Below are 16,894 nucleotides of genomic sequence, written 5' to 3'. Positions count from 1 at the left end.
GATGGACATCACCCAACTGTAATTTGCAAGTGTAAAAGAAATATAGCTCACCAAAACTGTCTACTTAAATCTGGTGCTCTTTGAACTATATGAACTATATAATTTAGTGTAGATAAAAACATTAATAAAAAATACTTTGCACCAGATTTAGCTTAAACTAGTTTCCATCTGTAGTCTCTGTGCAAATTAAAACAGAGATTTCCACAAAGTGAATTTGAAAGTAAAATTGAGTGGAAGGAAATGTTTGGCAGACAACAATGTAAAAGATAAAGAGACAGCCGCAGAGACCTGTGAGGGGGGGAAGCATAGCAACAATAAAGTTGAATTGCACAGTTCATGTGTGGGCTTTTTTGTTAAGCCAGCATAGCTATGTGAGAATTTTATTATTGGCCTGGAATATTGAAATTTTCAGTAAAACTAAATGTACAACTTAAGTTTGTGTTGAAAAGAACACGAGTTCTTTCTCATTTCGTTAAATGAATCAGCACAAAGAATCGACTCGGGTACGGGCGGCACATCATTGGTTTCAATATGGCCTCTTCTTATCAGACCCTCCCTTTCAGTTCAGGAATGTCATTATAGTGCAAGCCAGGGCAGGAGCTGATATATGATATGACAGCACAAATATGTGAGGTTATCAAAATGTTTTGGGCTAATTTATGTGCAATAATTCTTTCTAGAAATGCATTGTTACGTTTAAATGAACAAATGCGTTCAAAGACTGAGCTTACAACTGGTTACAGCCAATCAGTGGATAATTAAGCCGTCATGTGACATATTGTAGGCTGATTTTCACACAAGGGGGAAAAAGACTTCAATCCATGCGGAAAAGTTTAATCGGTTCTTTTCTTTTCTTATGTCTTTTACAATTATTCGCATAAAATTAGTTAATGTTTTAGTCTTCTCATGAAGCATTAAACGTCCTACCGGTTCACTTTCTTTTGAAAACACCTGGGTATATTATTCAAATCGTTTCCACGTCCACACCTTGCCCGAGTCAAAAATAGAGAAACTCCCCCAGGTAGAGAGGGAGGAGAACAGAGCAGCCAGGTGTCTGAACGGCGCGGCTGTGGAACTCAAGTTTCTTCTTTTTGTTCTGGCTTTAACAGTTTTATTCATGGATTTAACAAAGGAATCCATTATTTCTTTGCTAGCGGCTGAGGGGGGCAAAGTGAAGAAATCTGATCTGGAGGCACACTTTAAATCCTCAGTGGACTGTGTCGATCCGGCCGAGAAGGATCGGAACAGAGAGCTCTTCAAGACTTTAGTGAACAATGTCGCCTTCGTCAAAGCGATCGACGGGACCCGGTTCGTTATCCTCAGAAAAACGTACCGGCATTTTCTCGGAGAGAGCCAAACGACCGAAAACGGTAATGATGATAGAAATACAGATGTGTCAGGGGAGCAGGAGCAGGCTCCAGATGTGCAAGATGAAAAGACTGACAACTCAGAAGAATTAGCTGCTTCTGGGGGAAATCCTGCATATTTATCTCCCATAGAGCTGGCTCTGCAGAGGAGCAAATGTGAGGAGGTCAAGCTTAGAAGGATGATGAATTTTGATGTTAACAGGAAGGAGAACGATGAAGTTAGGGCCCAGAGCAAACCTTATGGTCTTCCTCTGAGAATACCTGTTTCTACCAGGGTGGAGATCCAAAAACTGAGGGTGAGCCCAGAAGAACCTCCCTACAGTCAAAAAGCAGACACCCCGAAGACTAAGAGGAAGCCGTCCTCGGTGGAGAGTTGTTCGCCCCAGCTGAGGAGGGCAGCAAGGAGCTCCAAGGTGACGGAGGAACCCAAAGACTCAAGGATTTCCTCCATGTTCCCCCTGGAGCAGACGGAGCACGAGTGGCTGGTGAACTGTGCTGCGGGCCACTGGACCCACGTTCACGGCCTGCTGCTCGGCGACTGCCATCTTGCGCAGAAGAAGGACTTCATCTCGGGGTTCACCGTCCTGCACTGGGCAGCCAAGTGTGGGAACAGTAAAATGCTCTCTGTGGTCCTGGACATGGTCCGGGAGGGAAAGGTCACCATCGACATCAACGCAAAATCCCACGGGGGTTACACTCCTCTACACATAGCTGCCCAGCATGACCAGGAGTACATCATGGCCATGCTGGTGGGCGAGTTCGGGGCCAACGTCAGGATCAGGGACAACTGTGGCAAAAGGCCATGCCACTACCTGCACAAGGGCATTTCTAAAATTGTCAAGGAGATGATGATGGAGCCCAAAGCACCGACCCAACCTCAGGCAACGGACCCTCTGTCCCATAGAGAGGAGCAGGACGTGCTGCCAGACCTCTCCAGGGGTCTGTACTCCATTAGCCGTCTCTTCCAGCCAGCGGTGATCAGCCACAAAAAGAAACCCAATCAGAGGTCCGGACTTTACTCTCTGAGCGAGGACAACAGTGAGGAGCAAGACGCCTCTGGCTTCAGACACAGACTGACGTCTAACGCTTCTGTGTGCTGATGAATGATGGAAACGTCACTTTATTTAATTTTTCAGCAGCCTGCTGCTTCTAAAACAATGAAACATATTGACAACTACAGTTATAATAAAGCAATCTATAGCCGATTATTGATATGAAATCACTAAATTTTGGCAATATCCTGAAAAACGGATGTCCTGTTCAAAAGATGACTGAATAAGAAACCTCTAAGGTGGTGTTTACAGACTCTTTACATTATTTTTGTGGATATTTTAATCAGTTTGCAATCATTTCAGCTCCAGAAAGAATTGTTGTTGCCGTTTGGAATCTACTTGCATGAGAAACATTTGCGAATCAAGACTTGACATGTTTCGCCTCTTGAATTGTTTAGTCAGAGATGAACAAACGGGGCGATTACAAAAGGAGAGAATCAAAATGTGGGACTTATATGTGAATCCAACTCTTTATCAGCAAGAAAATTCACTCATAAATCAAAATGTCAGTGAAATGCATGAAAATATTAACTCCCTCTGTAACAAAAAAATACATAATTATAATATTTAAGATATTCCAAGTCACTGAGTTGAAGTATTTTGATGTAAAGTATATTAAATCTGGCTAAAAGCTTTAAAGCGGGTCATTTATTAAAGCTGTCCGGGTTTTCCTCAAATCTGTTGTGCGTCTCGGTGCCAAGATTTCTCTGAAATATTGTTCGGCTTGTTGGGACAGCTGTGATTCAGGCTGATAAGCAGCTGACTGGGGCTTGGTGTGTTCATGTGCAGCTGGAAGCTACAGAGCTAACTGTATCGTCATACTTTATGGCCAGCAGCCTGGAGCTACGGAGAAGTCTGCAGGGGGGAAAAATCCTCTCCCTCCCTGCTGCCTCTTCTGTGACTTATGATGTCACTTCCCCGGCAGCCTTCATTGTTCCTGCGTCAAGATGACGGGTCATCTCCTCGCCCGAAGGTTTTGTTACGTAAATGTCCTTTTCTGGGGCAGCTATGAGGAAAAATAAGCTGGGATGAGCAGAATGAGGGAAGGAAGGTATACCATTTTTACATTTGAGAGTACAGATTTTTTTATTTTTTTAATGGCACCATCCACAACAAATGTCATATGAAGGCACCTAACAAGATTTTCATAATGGCTTCCTCTCAGAAAAAAAGTGGTGGCACTGAGATAGGGACACTTTCTATAAGAACGCAAAATCTTTAAGTGACTTTAATCAGGAAAGGGACACAGCTAAACTGAAACACTGAGCCAAGAATACTTCCTAAGGAATAGAAATGAAGAGTAGACATAGCTTCATTCAGGAAATTCATATAGTCGAGCACAGAAACACTGAGCCAGAAGTACTTTCTATTGATCTCAAAGAGTTCATGTTGTAAAATCAAAATGGCTTTTTCCAGAAAAGAGATGCTGCTAAACATAGACTGAGTCTGATGTACTATCAGTATTTCACATCATATAAATAATTGCATATTTAGGGTCATTTTGAATTTAGTTCATATTTATTTTATTTTACTGTCAATGTTTTGGAAAGCTCACACTTTCTGGCTCCAAAACATAAACTAAACAACAAACTAAAGCACATATACAGATTTTTATGCTGGACATGTACAGATATTCATGACATGCTAACAGGAAGGAGTACAGCAGTCCCTCTTAATCTTTTTCCTGCTTTTCCTTCAAAAAAACAAGTCATGCTTTATAGTTGTTTTGCTTTTTTCCGCTTGAGTTTTGTTTTATTTGCAGTTTTGAGGTATAGAGAGTTTTTCATGGGAGTCAATTTCCTGGTCAAACTTTCATTGGAGATGCATAGAAAAGCACATGCAAGTGGAGTTAAAACATTGTCTGTCTTTTTTCAGGCCAAATTTAGAGAGGACACATTGTTCTAAAATGTGTTTTCTCTAAATTTTACCAGGATAGACCAGAACATTAAGTTTCCAGTAATAGCCTTAGACAGGGAATTTTTGGTTTAAAGTATTTTATCTGTACTTGCTCAAAGCAGCTGCCCTCATGTGATGCCATAATAAAAACACTGTAACCCCTATGCTTGCGGTTTTTCCATTATCCCAGCAAGCCAGACGTTGAAGGTTCCCTGTTAACAATAAATATCAAGTGGCTCTAGCAGTGTGAAGTAAAATAAAACTGTATGAGACCCAAAGTAACCACCATGGCCGACTCAATGTGTGATTTCTCAAAAAGAACAAAATGATTTCATAAATAGCAATTAGCTCTTCTCTACCAACTTTACCCTGAAATGTTGTACTCTGATTGGTCTTTCCAATGAATCTGTCAGAAAAATAACCTGCTCTGAACTATCTTAAATAGTGTTTTTTTTTTAATATAGATAAGGTAAACTAGAATTGGAGCCCAAAATCAAATTCTGCCTAAGCCCCCGTTAAATCTTGAGCCGGCACTGATGATCAGAAACAACCAGGATTCCCAAAAAATCATTTAAAATCGTCAGCCAGCAAGCATGAGAAGACACAATTACTTCCAGACAGACAAACAATAGCAAAAGATTGATGCAAAGTTTAACAACAAGGCAAGAAACGTGACCAGAGCTAAACAAAAGCTAAATATAAAGAAGAATTTTCAGGCTGTTTTGTCTTCTGCTGATCCACGTCTTTACATTTGTTTAGTCTGAGTACAATCTTCGGTTAATCTTCCTGGGTGTGGCGACTAATGACTGACTATCAGGGGTGGGAGGCTCACTCAAGGTGTGCTGACATTCCTGTGGGTGGAGAGTTCAGAGTTCAGACTGAAACCTGAGCCTTGAAGCAGATCTGAGTACCTGAATCATCTGTTGTGTATATTTTGTCTGCTGCAGCTTTAGGGTTTCATCCCATGGTTTGTTTTCAAGGCTGTAACTCCAACAAATATCTTGTTTTTGAAAAATCCCCCAGTTAAGCTCCTTGTCTTCTCTACTTCTACTGTTATTATAGGTTTTGTTGCTTTTGCAGTTCATCCTCCTTCCTCTTCCTTTTCATTACCAGTTTGGTGAGGCCAGAAAAAAGCAGCAGGAAAGACAGAAATTTTACATGGAACCTGCAGCCTGAACTCTCAGGTTGGGCTTGGAGATAATTAGCCCTGTTTACAGACCGGGAGGCGGAAGCTGCTGCCATGACTGTTCAAAGTTCAACAATATACCTGTCAACACGCCTCACATTTTATCTGCATCTCACTGTTTAACCTGCATGCACGGCTCTTTGTATTAAACAGTCGGGTAGCTATTTATGGAGGAGTTCACAGGCTTGTTTTTTATGGTTTGTTTTCACCTTTAAGGTTTTCAAACATTCAGTTTCCTCAACTTGACTCACTAAATCATTAAATCTTTAATCATTTTACCTCCTGAAATGAAAGTGACCTTTAACTTTTATGGAAATCACTTGCATCATGTGTGAATGGTGTTATAGAAATACACTTACTTTCCAAGCCTTTTGGAGAAAATAACTGCAAAAAAATAGATTTGATATTTGACCAAATGCATCCATTTTTCCAGCTATCCCAGTTTTTGCTGAAAACAAACATCCCACAGCATGATGTTGCCACCACTATGCCTCACCGTATAGTCATGTTCAGGGTGATGTGGAGTATCCGTTTTCAACACATCGAGTTTGAAATGTTGACCCAAAAGGTCAATTTTGGTGAAAGAACTTTCTTCCATGTATTTGCTATGCCACCGACTTTCTTTGTGCCAAACTGTAAGTGTGACTTAAATCACACATAATTAGCTCCTACATTAGCTTCACTTCTGAAAGCAGCTGCAGTTGGTTTTATTTAGTGGGACAAGGGTAAAGGGAACTGAATCAAAAAGCCTGCCACATAATTCAAATTATATTTGTGAAGCCTTTTAAAATCATAAGTCATTCCCCTTCCACTTTGCAGCTACTTTGTGTTGATCTATCATCTTAAGTTTGAGTTGAGTAAATTGCATTAAAGTTCAGGTTTATTGTGAAAAAGTGGAACAATTATAAATATGTTCATATATTGAAAGCAGCTGGATCTTCTTTATGGTTACTTTTTAAAGTTTCATGCTCTTTTATTTTGTTATTTGATTCCTCTTATTGTATAAAATACTAAAATGTACATGAGAAACTTTATTTCCTGAGTCTCTTTTAAAAAGCAGTGTGTTGATTTGCCAGCAGAGGGCAGAAGCGAGCTCTGATTTAAGTCATCAGTTTACTGCAAACAACCTTTTCTTATACATGAATACACAGTTGCATATAAACACAAATATTCAACACACACAATCACAAAAACACATGAAGCATACAGCAGCAGGTAGAACAAATCTCTCTTTGCTGCTCATGTGGCTTTGGGTGCAGTGAACACATTTGGTGTCTTTCTAGTTATGTAGTTTATGTTTTATTATTAATATTGCCAGTATTAAGTAAACACCACCAGTTTTTGTTGTTTGTTTGCCTCTCTGTCTCTTTTCTATGTCCTACCCAGCTGAATGACTGAACCAAATATCCCGTGCCATACCATTAATTTAATAAGGTCATTTGTGTAACAGGAAGAGTGTCTCATTTCCCCCTGCTATGGAAAAAATCTGCCTCCTACACAAAAAGGCAACCAGACTAACCACATATTACCCGTGGTTAGTTAATTTATCTGCACGTCTTGTACTGTACAAAAAGGCTTATCTAGTGTTTGGAGCTAAATTATCTCAAAGGTTTGGGAAATAATTGGAATAAATATCTACTCTGTTTGGATGTCGTAGCAGCACATATATAAATTGAAGGGAGTATAAAATGAAAACCCACAGATGAACAGTGAAAGCTTAATTTATTCACAATATTACAAACATCATGGATTTTTTAAAACCCCAAACAGGGACAAACAAACAACTCTCAAGAGAAAATGGGAGTGAAACAAAGCAGAGAAAACAGATTTTGAATTGTTTGCTGATCAATCTCACCATGGGTTAAAATGTTTTTCTGACTTGGCTTTTATATAGATTTGTTTCATTCTGACGTCAGAGATCTGTAGTTATTAAACTATATTCACAACAAATGTTTTGATTAAAAGGGACAAGCCTGGACCTGGAAAATATAGAAAAAACTGCTCCTCCTTTCAAACAAAAAGACTTTCCTCAAGTCTTTTTGTTTGGTTGTTCAAAATGTTGAGGTTTGCATAATTTAGAAATCCCAACCAGCTACAGAAAACAGCATGAAGGCCTTTTCAGCCTTCAGCTGTGAGAAAAACCAAAACAAATGTGTTTAGAAAACTTTGATGGACACAAGTAAAAATCTCCAGAGAATTTATTTTTCTTCTTGTGGCAAAACTGAATCAAAAACTGTCAGTGTAGAAGAGCTTTAGCTTTTAACTCCTACATTTAAATATTGGAGACAATGCAGCCAGCAGGTATACGTCCTGAGGGGAAAATAACACGGGGATCAGTTTCTGAACACACTCACGATCTCTCACAGACAAAATAAAAAAAACAGAGTTCAGGAAATTATCTAACAGCTCTGATGTCACTGATAGACACAAATATGGCTGAACTAAATGCAGTACGAATGCATGTAGATGGGTTGTTTGATTCAAGTACCAAAAGACAGCTGGGAATAAAGACACCTGCAGTAAATTAAACCTATTAAAGTGTTTCAAGTATAAGATGTCGCTTCTGCAAAAGGACATAAGAGGAAATACTCCGTGATAACTGCTTTCGTGAGTTTAGTATCTATTGATTTAGGTAAGGAAATATTCAAGACTCTTCATGTTTTGTAGTCAGGACACCTACAAATTATTAAATTATTGAACAGCAGTGAAGAGCAGGTAGTCAGTCTCTGAGAAAAAGAACCTTATGGGTAACAGGAAGGTGCTACTACAGATGGATAATGATCTTTAAATTATACAAAGGATTATTTCCCTGACACAAAAAGGCCATTTTAATTTAAATGTGTCAAATGCATGTGTGGTCACTTATTGGCAACACACAAAAAATAAGAACTTTTGATACAAAAATCCTACAGTGAACACAGATATGAAGGGTGGATTTTACCTAACCCTCTATGTATTGGTAACCTTAATTTCCCTGGGATTATATGGAATTAAACTCTTGGAATTATGGGTAAAAGAAATTGCAGAGCTCAGAAAAAGGGACATGATACAGTCAATAATGCAGCTGGAACCAACACAGAGTCAACAGCCACACACCGAGGTGTTTGTGTCAGATTGTGTTCTTGAACGCTCACAAGTAAAACATGTATGATTATATGAAAAAAGTGAGACTTGAACAATAACTAAGCAGTTCATTAACATACACTTTACTGGTGACAGTTGGGAGAAATTGGATTGCTGATCAATAACAATGCTGGTCAGAAGTGGAGCAGAAATTACATAAACTGTGACAAATGACAGTCAGACTGGGTTCACCACAGAATGTTTTTAATGAGTGCCGGTATATTATGTCTCCACGTTACCCGACAGAGACAAGATTTCTGCTTTCTCCTCACTGGATTAATTATCTCCATTTTATCAACATATTCACTGTGGAGACTTTGTGGTCATTAATTTTGCCTTTGGTGAAGATTGTGTTATGCATTTAATGTACTTATTTGTTGTGGACATGAAAATGAATGCAACTGTCATGGAATACAAGCCTGAACAAAGTTAAAAAGGAAAAGTTGTAAAAGTGATGATAAATGCCCTTTAAACTGAAGAGGAAAAAAAAACATTTTAACGGATGGAGTAAGGCTTTCACTTCAAATTATTTAGACTCCAGTTTGATCTAATGTGCATACATGTATCTTTACAAAGTGCTTTTTTTCCATTGAACTTATTATTTCTTTTGGTTTTTAGAACCTTAATTTGAAATGCATTTAGAAACACAGACAACCAAAAAGAAGAATATTAAATCTTCTACATCTACAGTACATTTTTCTGGAACAGCACACCGCCCTCCGTCAGGCCACTGAAGCCTCGTCGCTGTTCAGAGACGGTCTTAAAGCTTATCGTAAGTTTCCACAGATGCAGGCACAGGGCTGCAGGGCCATTATCTCAGTGGACAACAAAAGGACAGTATCTGAATTACTACAAGTTTCTGCACAGCAGCTCTAAGATAAAAAGTTCCAACAGCTACAATAATATATATCAAGGCACACTGAAACAGTTCAATTCTGTTTAAAGTGAAAACAAATGTACAACATTAAGACATGTTTTAATGCACACTGCTGCTTGTGCAAACCGAGATGGGCAGAAAAAGTTCACTTGACTCTCAGCAGATATTTCTGTCCTCCATAAACTCTTGAAAGGAGGGAGAGAAAAAAAAAAAGAGTCATGATTGGATTACGTCCAAAAAGCCTGACAACCAGAGCCACGGTGAATGTTCCTTCACATGTTCAGACTGTTGGAAAGCGCCTCCAGCTGCTCCTCTCCCAGCCTCTGCTTCTCCTCCAGGTCCTTCTGGCGGATGAGGAGTGAGGCCTTGGTCTGGACGAAGCGCCGGTAGTCCTGCAGCTGCTCGGCGGACAGCTGGCGCGACAGGAAGGTGGAGACCAGGTTCTCTCGGCGGTCCAGGTTATCCTTCAGATCTTTGGCATCCTCCCTCTGTTTGCACAGCAGGCGGTGGCGACTGTCCAGAGACTCCTGCATGGAGCACAGCAGACTCATTAGACTTCAAACCGTCAAAGGTCCTTGCCCAGGTTTATATTGTGATTTGTAAAGGTGTTTATATAGTTTAATGATTTTAAATCCTGTCATCTTATTGGAATTTAATATTTTAGACTGTCTAATATTTTAGGGGTGTCACTATGCAAAATGAATCCCACAAAGCATTGTGCAGAATGCTGCAACTAGCCATAAGCTCACACTTTGTATGGATATGTAATTTCCACCTGTTTGATGGAGTCTCACTGCAGTAGAAACCCACACCTGTCACAGATTAGTGTCAAACACACCAAAGGTTACAGGGATTATTAGAATGTTTGTATCTTTTAATGCCTGTATTGTTACATCTTAATGTATTATTTTTGCAGTGCTTTTATGTTTCTTTATAGTTATGTATCAATCTCACTACATAAATAAACATCCCTTGCTGTTTCTTACTCAAAACAGAAAAGTTAGGAGTGAGGTAAATGTGGAATTATCGCAACTAATATATTGCCACTGCAGGATTTTCTAACACTGTGCAGCAAAAGAGTGACATGCATTTGTATCCAGGACATTTTACTCTGAAACCTCTGAAGCCTCCAGAAGTCATCTTATCAGTAAGGAAAGTCCAACTTCAGGTGATTTAATCTCATAAATTCAGCGGATCTGGGGAACACCTGGTGGTGGCTTTTTTGACAAGACAAAAGAGCAAAATGTTCAGATCCTATAAATTCATAAACCAAAGCCTTGCAGCTGTAATTGCAGGACAGAATAATAACCCAGAGCTTGAAATCAATTCCATGCAACACTTTTGTGACTCTTATGTATTTAAGAAAATTAAAACTTGGTTGTTTTTCTTTAATTTAAAAACTGGTATATCACATAAAACTAAAAAAATACAACAAGCTGAAGTTTTAGTTATAACAGTACAAGAACCCCATATAAAAAATGTTACTTTGGAGGCGGTTTTCTCATTGGAACTAGATGATGTGGAAGTTGCAGCATCACATGTCAGAAGCTGCAGTGTGTCCGTATGTCAACAGAGGGCAGGGTAGATACAAATGTCATCGAAACTGGACCAGAGTTTCGGTGAGTCAGTGTAAATAGCACTGTTGCTGATAACAGCAAGAGAGCAAATGAGGCTCTAACAAGCCCTGTGTGTGCAGCACACTCTGCAGTCATGTCCAGCTTATAGACACATGAACAATGAGTGCTTTCAAAATAAATCTAGAAATCAAATGCATCCATGCAAACATGAACTGAAGCTGAAATAAACAGGCGTGTCATGACATCACAAGGGATAATAAGGGACAGGAAGTTTCATGTTTCTCAACAAGGCTGACAGTTTAATAAAAAAAATAGCAATATGTCTTTGTTTTTCGTTTTAAAAATCGGCCTAAAGGTTTAGAAAAAGTTTGCATATAATATATATAATATTTGTTAATCGATCCTCCAAAGTCTATTAAAGTGTTTGTCCTGGAAACAGATAAGGTAGAAAACTTGGTCATTAAATACAGATAAACTCAGGAGCATTTTATACATTCCACACAGTTAGAAGCCTTGACTTCATCAGAGCTGCCCTTCAACTTCTCCCTGCTGCTCTGTTTGCTTTGGCAAAAGTAAACCCAACCAGCGTAAAGCTGACGGCATCAGAGCCGCTTGTGCTTGTTGTTTATCCAGGCGCTCTGAATGAGCTGCATGGTTACATAAAATAATGTGTCCTTAGAACCACCTGCTGACTGTCTGCTTTTACTCACACGCATTAGTGTGTATGTGTAAACAGCATTAGGAGTGACGGGCAGAAGCGTAAAAGAAAACATAACATGCAGCGCTGATGGTAGGCTTTGGAGGACATTAGCTAATTCTTATCAAACCTTCGGCTCATTGATAATCTTTTAACTTTATTGTGTATTATATTTTATGTAGACAGCAAAGAAGAAACTAGTTAGAGATTCGTAAAAATAAAACAAAAAAGATAATGTAGTATTAATGCCACGCTAAGAAAAATAGCGTGCAAGAATATATGTTTTAAACTCTTGTAATTGTCAAAGTGCTACAAGAATTTTTTTTAAATTTACAAGAGAATTAAAATTACAAGAATAAAGTTGTAATATTGTCAGAATAGTCATAATATTACAATTTTATTCTTGTAAAAATATGACTTTATTCTAGAAATATGACTTTATTCTCACCACCTTTTTCATACATTATTTCAACATTATTCTGGCAATACTATGACTTTATTCTCACAATTTTCTTTTTTTTTTCTTTTTAAATCTACTTTGAATAATTAATTGAGCATACTGTACTGTTTAATAACTAGGATCAATTGGAATGTATGTGTGATTGAATTGATATTATTACTTTTTTGCAAAGCACCTTGAGATGACATTTGTTGTAAATTAGCACCATAAATTAACTGAACTGAATACATCAGTTGAGCTGAACTGAATTAATGTAGCCCTATTAGCCCATCGTATAACAACAAAGCAGTGCAAAAATGAAAATCTAAAAACAGCAAAACTCCAACAGCAACAAGAACAAACCGGCTTCCTACCTTCTCCTCAGCGTCGGTGTGTTGGTCCACGACACTCAGGGCGTTTTGCACCCTGGCCAGCCGGGCAGAAAGGCACAGCAGCAGGTTGACCACCCTCTCCAGGTCCCCGATGAACAGGTTGTACCTCTCCAGCTCCACTGGCAGACAGCGCTCGGCCACCAGCAGCTTCATCGCCTCCCCGAGGGCCGCGTTCTCCTCCACCTCTGTCTGCAGGGCTCCGCGCGACTCCTCCAGAGAACGCAGATGCTCGTTGATATAAGAAACTAACAAAAGCTGCGAACACAACAGAAAAATATGCTTTGAGAAACAATTCACAACCTCTGAATCTTTTCACTGTTGCCATGGCTACAAGCAAAAAGTTTAATATATTTACTAGAGATAATATGCAGTAGACCAACAAAAATTAGTGCATAAATGTGGAACAGAAGGAAAAAGATACATGACTTTACTTTCAAAATTGCAATTAAAGTCTGAAAAGTGTGGCAAACATTTGTAGCCAACCTTGTTTACTCTGCTGCCCTTAAATACAATTCACATATTATTCTTTACAATACCACAAAAATCTCACAAAAGCACCAATAAGAAAATCATTGTTGACAGAAAGTCAGAAGCTTCATTAGCAGTTTGGCTCACATAGCAAAGACCTGGATGACCTCTTACCAAATGAAACCAAAACGGAACTATTTTGTCTACAAACATACTTTGACTGGGCCATTCCGACAAGACTTGAACCTCAATTCACAGATGCTTTCGATATCATCTCGTCTAGCCTGGCTGAGCTTGAGGTGTTTTGCATAAACAAAATGGCACAAATTTAATGTCCAAACCAGGTAGAGAGAAATACTAACAGACTTCCATCTGTATTTGCAAAAGTTTAAATTTGTGCGTAATTTTTCTTCCGTCCAGGTTGGTCTTTCAAATAAAACAACAATCACATGGACTGGAGTTTGTGTTTCTCAGAGCATAAAATGTGGAAAAGTTCAACATGCATGAATAATATTCCAAGGCACAGAAAATGATTAAGGATGAAGATATGAAGTTACAGGAGAGAGTCTGCAGGGCAGCCAGGAAGAAAAACGAGAGTTAGCTGCAAAGCCAGATATTACACAAGCTAGAGACTCTGATAAGAGGCAGACAGAACATAATGTGATAAGGGACATGGCTATCTGTAGCGAAATGGATCCGCTTAAGGCCAAATAGCAACCAGGTGGTATCAATTTAAAATCACCAGACTTGGTTAAAAAGTAGAAACCCAAAGGAAGCTGCAGTTGTGCAACGTTCATCCTGTTTACACCAAATTCAGGAAACATTGAAGTAGTATAAAACATTAGGACATATTTAAACTTATCTAACTAAAAACCCAGGAAAGACATTTATGCATGCCAATACTTCATTCTTCATAATGAGCTCATTATTTGAGCTGCTTGTTAATCTAATAATTACCTTCATCTCAGTGATATCAGCTGAGTGTTGCTCATCCGTACACTGAGATTTCTCGCTGTCTGAATCAGGCGAACATGGAGACGGTTCAGCTCCTTTACCCACTTCATTGCTAAAGACAGAAATACATTTATGTCAATACAACTTCATTCATCCAAACGTTCTCTGCTGTTTTTGCAGTTCAGGCATGATTTGGCAAAAATGTCATATTTGCTGTGTCAATGTTGAGGAACGCTGAGGAAAGCCACGAGGCATTACAAAAAGCAGAAACAGAAGAACACTGTCTCCATGCATCTGCTTACCCAGACACACACCCCAGTCTAAGCAAATAACCAGGTGTCTCTGCACATGTGGCGTAACAAAATGTAATGCAACACTGGCAAAGCTCAGCTGTGGAGCCAGTGTAAAGTTTCATGGAAACATTCATCAAGCAGTCATGATTAACTTGTCTGCTCTGTCCAAATGTGTGAATAAAGTCATTTTTGATACTAGATTCAGTTTTTGCCACTTGGAGGGATGGCAGGTCAAAATGTGTGTGAAACAAATCCACGTTTGAACCAGGCTATACCCCTAAATTCACCTTTCACCAGCTCCTTTCTGCTCCTGCTTCTTCTTGTAGTGCTCCTCCATCAGCAGGGTGTCCTCCGACAGAAGCTGCTCCATCAGCATCAGGCCAGTCTTACGACTGGCCAGCGGACAGAGCACCCTGGCCAGTGACTGGTCAGCTTTAACCACCGCCTTTACAAGTTCCTCCCACTTAGGTTTCCTGGCAGACGTTTCTGAGCTGTCTGTCTCTCCCTCTGGCATTTCCCTCGTCTCTGTCTCCTCCTTTTGTCCCACCTTCTCAGCTTCCAGATCCGGTTCTTTCGGCTCGTCTGCCTGGTGACTGACTTCTGCTTTGGAGGCAGACGTAGAGGGAGACACAGAGGAGTCGCTTGTCTGCTTCGTGGCGATGGAGCCGCCACGCTCGTCGGAAACATTGTTTGTCTGAAAGGAGTTCTGGAGATCCGCTTTGAGCTCTTCTTCTGGTGGGAGAATCCACAGCGACGGATCAGTGGTGACGCCGCAGCTCAGAGTCACTTCGTGGTTTGTCTCGCCACTTGATTTGTCCACAGTTTGCTCCCCCTCTAATCTTGGGGAAGTCCCACTTCTACTAGAAATAAAATAATCATAATTAAGAACTGAAGAGGCAGAACCAGGTACATAATAAAATAACTTAGGAACCTCAGTTGGCATCCAGAAAACAGAATGACAAAGTCTCCTCTTACCTGGAGACAGGTGTGCTTTCACAAGGACGCTTTGTCTGGGTGGGTGTGGAACAGGAGGATTTGATCTCCCATTCGCTGATCTTTTGACCTTTGGGGGAAGATGGGTTGGAAAATGTCTCGCTGGGTTCTCCACCGGAGACTGGAGAGACGGATCCACCAGAGCCTGTTTCTCCTGTTGCATCCTCCCTCTGCTCAGAGCTTTGCTTCTGGGGAGGAAGTTTCTGGGTTTGGTGTTGGTTCTGTCCCTGAGAGTTATTCTGACCAACAAACTCTGCTTCTTTTCTTGTTTCCTGCCGTCGAGCGTCTCCGTCTTCAGCAAAGTGTGAAATACTCCTGTCATTTCTGCTCCCTCCTCCAGGCTCAGCTGAATTCCTCCGCAGCTGATCCAGGTGCTCTGAGCTTTTGCTCAGGGTCGATACTTTAGTTATCTTGGATGCTCCAAGCTCCTCCATGGACTTTCCCCTCTGCCCCACCTTCCGAGAGCGCTGCTGGCCTTCAGGGACTCGCTTCTCTGATGGCTGTTCTGCTTCATTCTTCTGGCAGCTGAAATTGACGATAAAATTCAGAATAAAACAGAAGGAAAAAGCTCAAACCAAGCTCTGGAAAAGTGGAGATTTAAATATGAATGACTAAAAGAAATAAAGTGTCTTGCCAATCTATTTGTAATTTTTCAAATTTTGCTCAATAACAATTACAAACTTCAATGTATTTCAGTGGGATCTTAAAAACCAACACTAATCAGTGGAAAATTGTGAATTGGAAGAAAAATGATACATGGTTTGCGGTCAGTCAGACTGGACAGAGAGTGTCTGAAAAGCAACTGTTATCAGAGTTTCTCAATAGGGCTTACATCTGGGCTTTAACTGGGCCATTGCAGCACATGATTATCCTGTGATCTAAATGGTTCCATTGTAGCCAGATTTTTATTGATGTTGTCATGCTGAAAGAATAACCACCGGCCCAGTCTCATATCTTTTGCATCCTCTAAATGGTTTTCTTCTGTATCCCGGCTCTTTTATTCCTGGTCTATGGCGCTTGTGTAAATCTTTTCAAAAGAATGTTGTTCACTGGAGTGGGTGGGTGTTAACGTTTTAGGTGCCACAATGAATTAAGATGAGATTTATGCTCGGTGAACACATCATTGACCTAATACTCTCCTGACCTAAAAACCAATTAAAATGTCCCTTTTTGTTGCCACTGGTACATACCTCTGGGTTTCCATGGTGCCGACTGGTTCTGGATTCTCTTCTTTGTCATGCGCCTGCTGTCCCAATGGAAAATACACATGTACATTTTACCAGATTTTTCTACTGTTTTATCTTTTTGAGAAGATACATTTAGTTTAAAAGTAGAAACAAAATAAGGAAAGTAATGAGTAAATCTATTAGTGATGTACCTGAAATGTATGTGGTGTGGATGTGGATCTGTTCCTGAGGAAACTGGCCGGCTCCCGCTGGTCCAACAGACTCTCTGCAGATGCAGATTTTCCCTGAGGTGGACCGTGACTCTCCCTCGCTCTGGAAGAGTTTTGGTGGCCAGGATAGTGGCCTGAGCAGGACTGGGCAGAAAAGAACTGGGCATATCTGTTTTGAGAAATT

General features: G+C 40.0%; 2 protein-coding genes across 5 annotated transcripts in view; one reads left to right on the top strand and one right to left on the bottom strand.

Moving 5' to 3' along the window:
* Positions 1-1,007: 1,007 nt before the first annotated feature.
* On the top strand, positions 1,008-4,479 carry sowahaa (sosondowah ankyrin repeat domain family member Aa). Its single transcript, XM_014999206.2, has one exon. The coding sequence runs from the start codon at positions 1,118-1,120 to the stop codon at positions 2,465-2,467; it is 1,350 nt and encodes a 449-aa protein (XP_014854692.2). The 5' UTR covers positions 1,008-1,117; the 3' UTR covers positions 2,468-4,479.
* Positions 4,480-7,206: 2,727 nt separating this feature from the next.
* The window catches only part of shroom1 (shroom family member 1), a 31,716-nt gene continuing 22,028 nt past the window's right edge, over positions 7,207-16,894 (bottom strand). The window contains exons 3-9 of one of the 4 annotated variants that reach the window (XM_088012767.1): positions 16,693-16,879; positions 16,505-16,557; positions 15,297-15,839; positions 14,609-15,181; positions 14,032-14,140; positions 12,589-12,861; positions 7,207-10,028 (exon numbers count right to left, since the gene is read on the bottom strand). In XM_088012767.1, the coding sequence (XP_087868893.1) occupies positions 9,774-10,028; positions 12,589-12,861; positions 14,032-14,140; positions 14,609-15,181; positions 15,297-15,839; positions 16,505-16,557; positions 16,693-16,879 (1,993 nt within the window). In that variant the 3' untranslated portion in view covers positions 7,207-9,773. Of the gene's footprint in view, positions 10,029-12,588; positions 12,862-14,031; positions 14,141-14,608; positions 15,182-15,296; positions 15,840-16,504; positions 16,561-16,692; positions 16,880-16,894 lie in introns of all 4 variants that reach the window. The other 3 variants (XM_014999203.2, XM_088012768.1, XM_088012766.1) reach the window with 3 other exon arrangements.

The sequence above is a fragment of the Poecilia mexicana genome, unplaced genomic scaffold, assembly GCF_051168715.1.
Source record: "Poecilia mexicana isolate PSO_F unplaced genomic scaffold, ASM5116871v1 scaffold_14, whole genome shotgun sequence".
In the NCBI taxonomy this organism is placed as follows: domain Eukaryota; kingdom Metazoa; phylum Chordata; class Actinopteri; order Cyprinodontiformes; family Poeciliidae; genus Poecilia; species Poecilia mexicana.
This window is presented reverse-complemented; position numbering and strand designations above follow the sequence as displayed.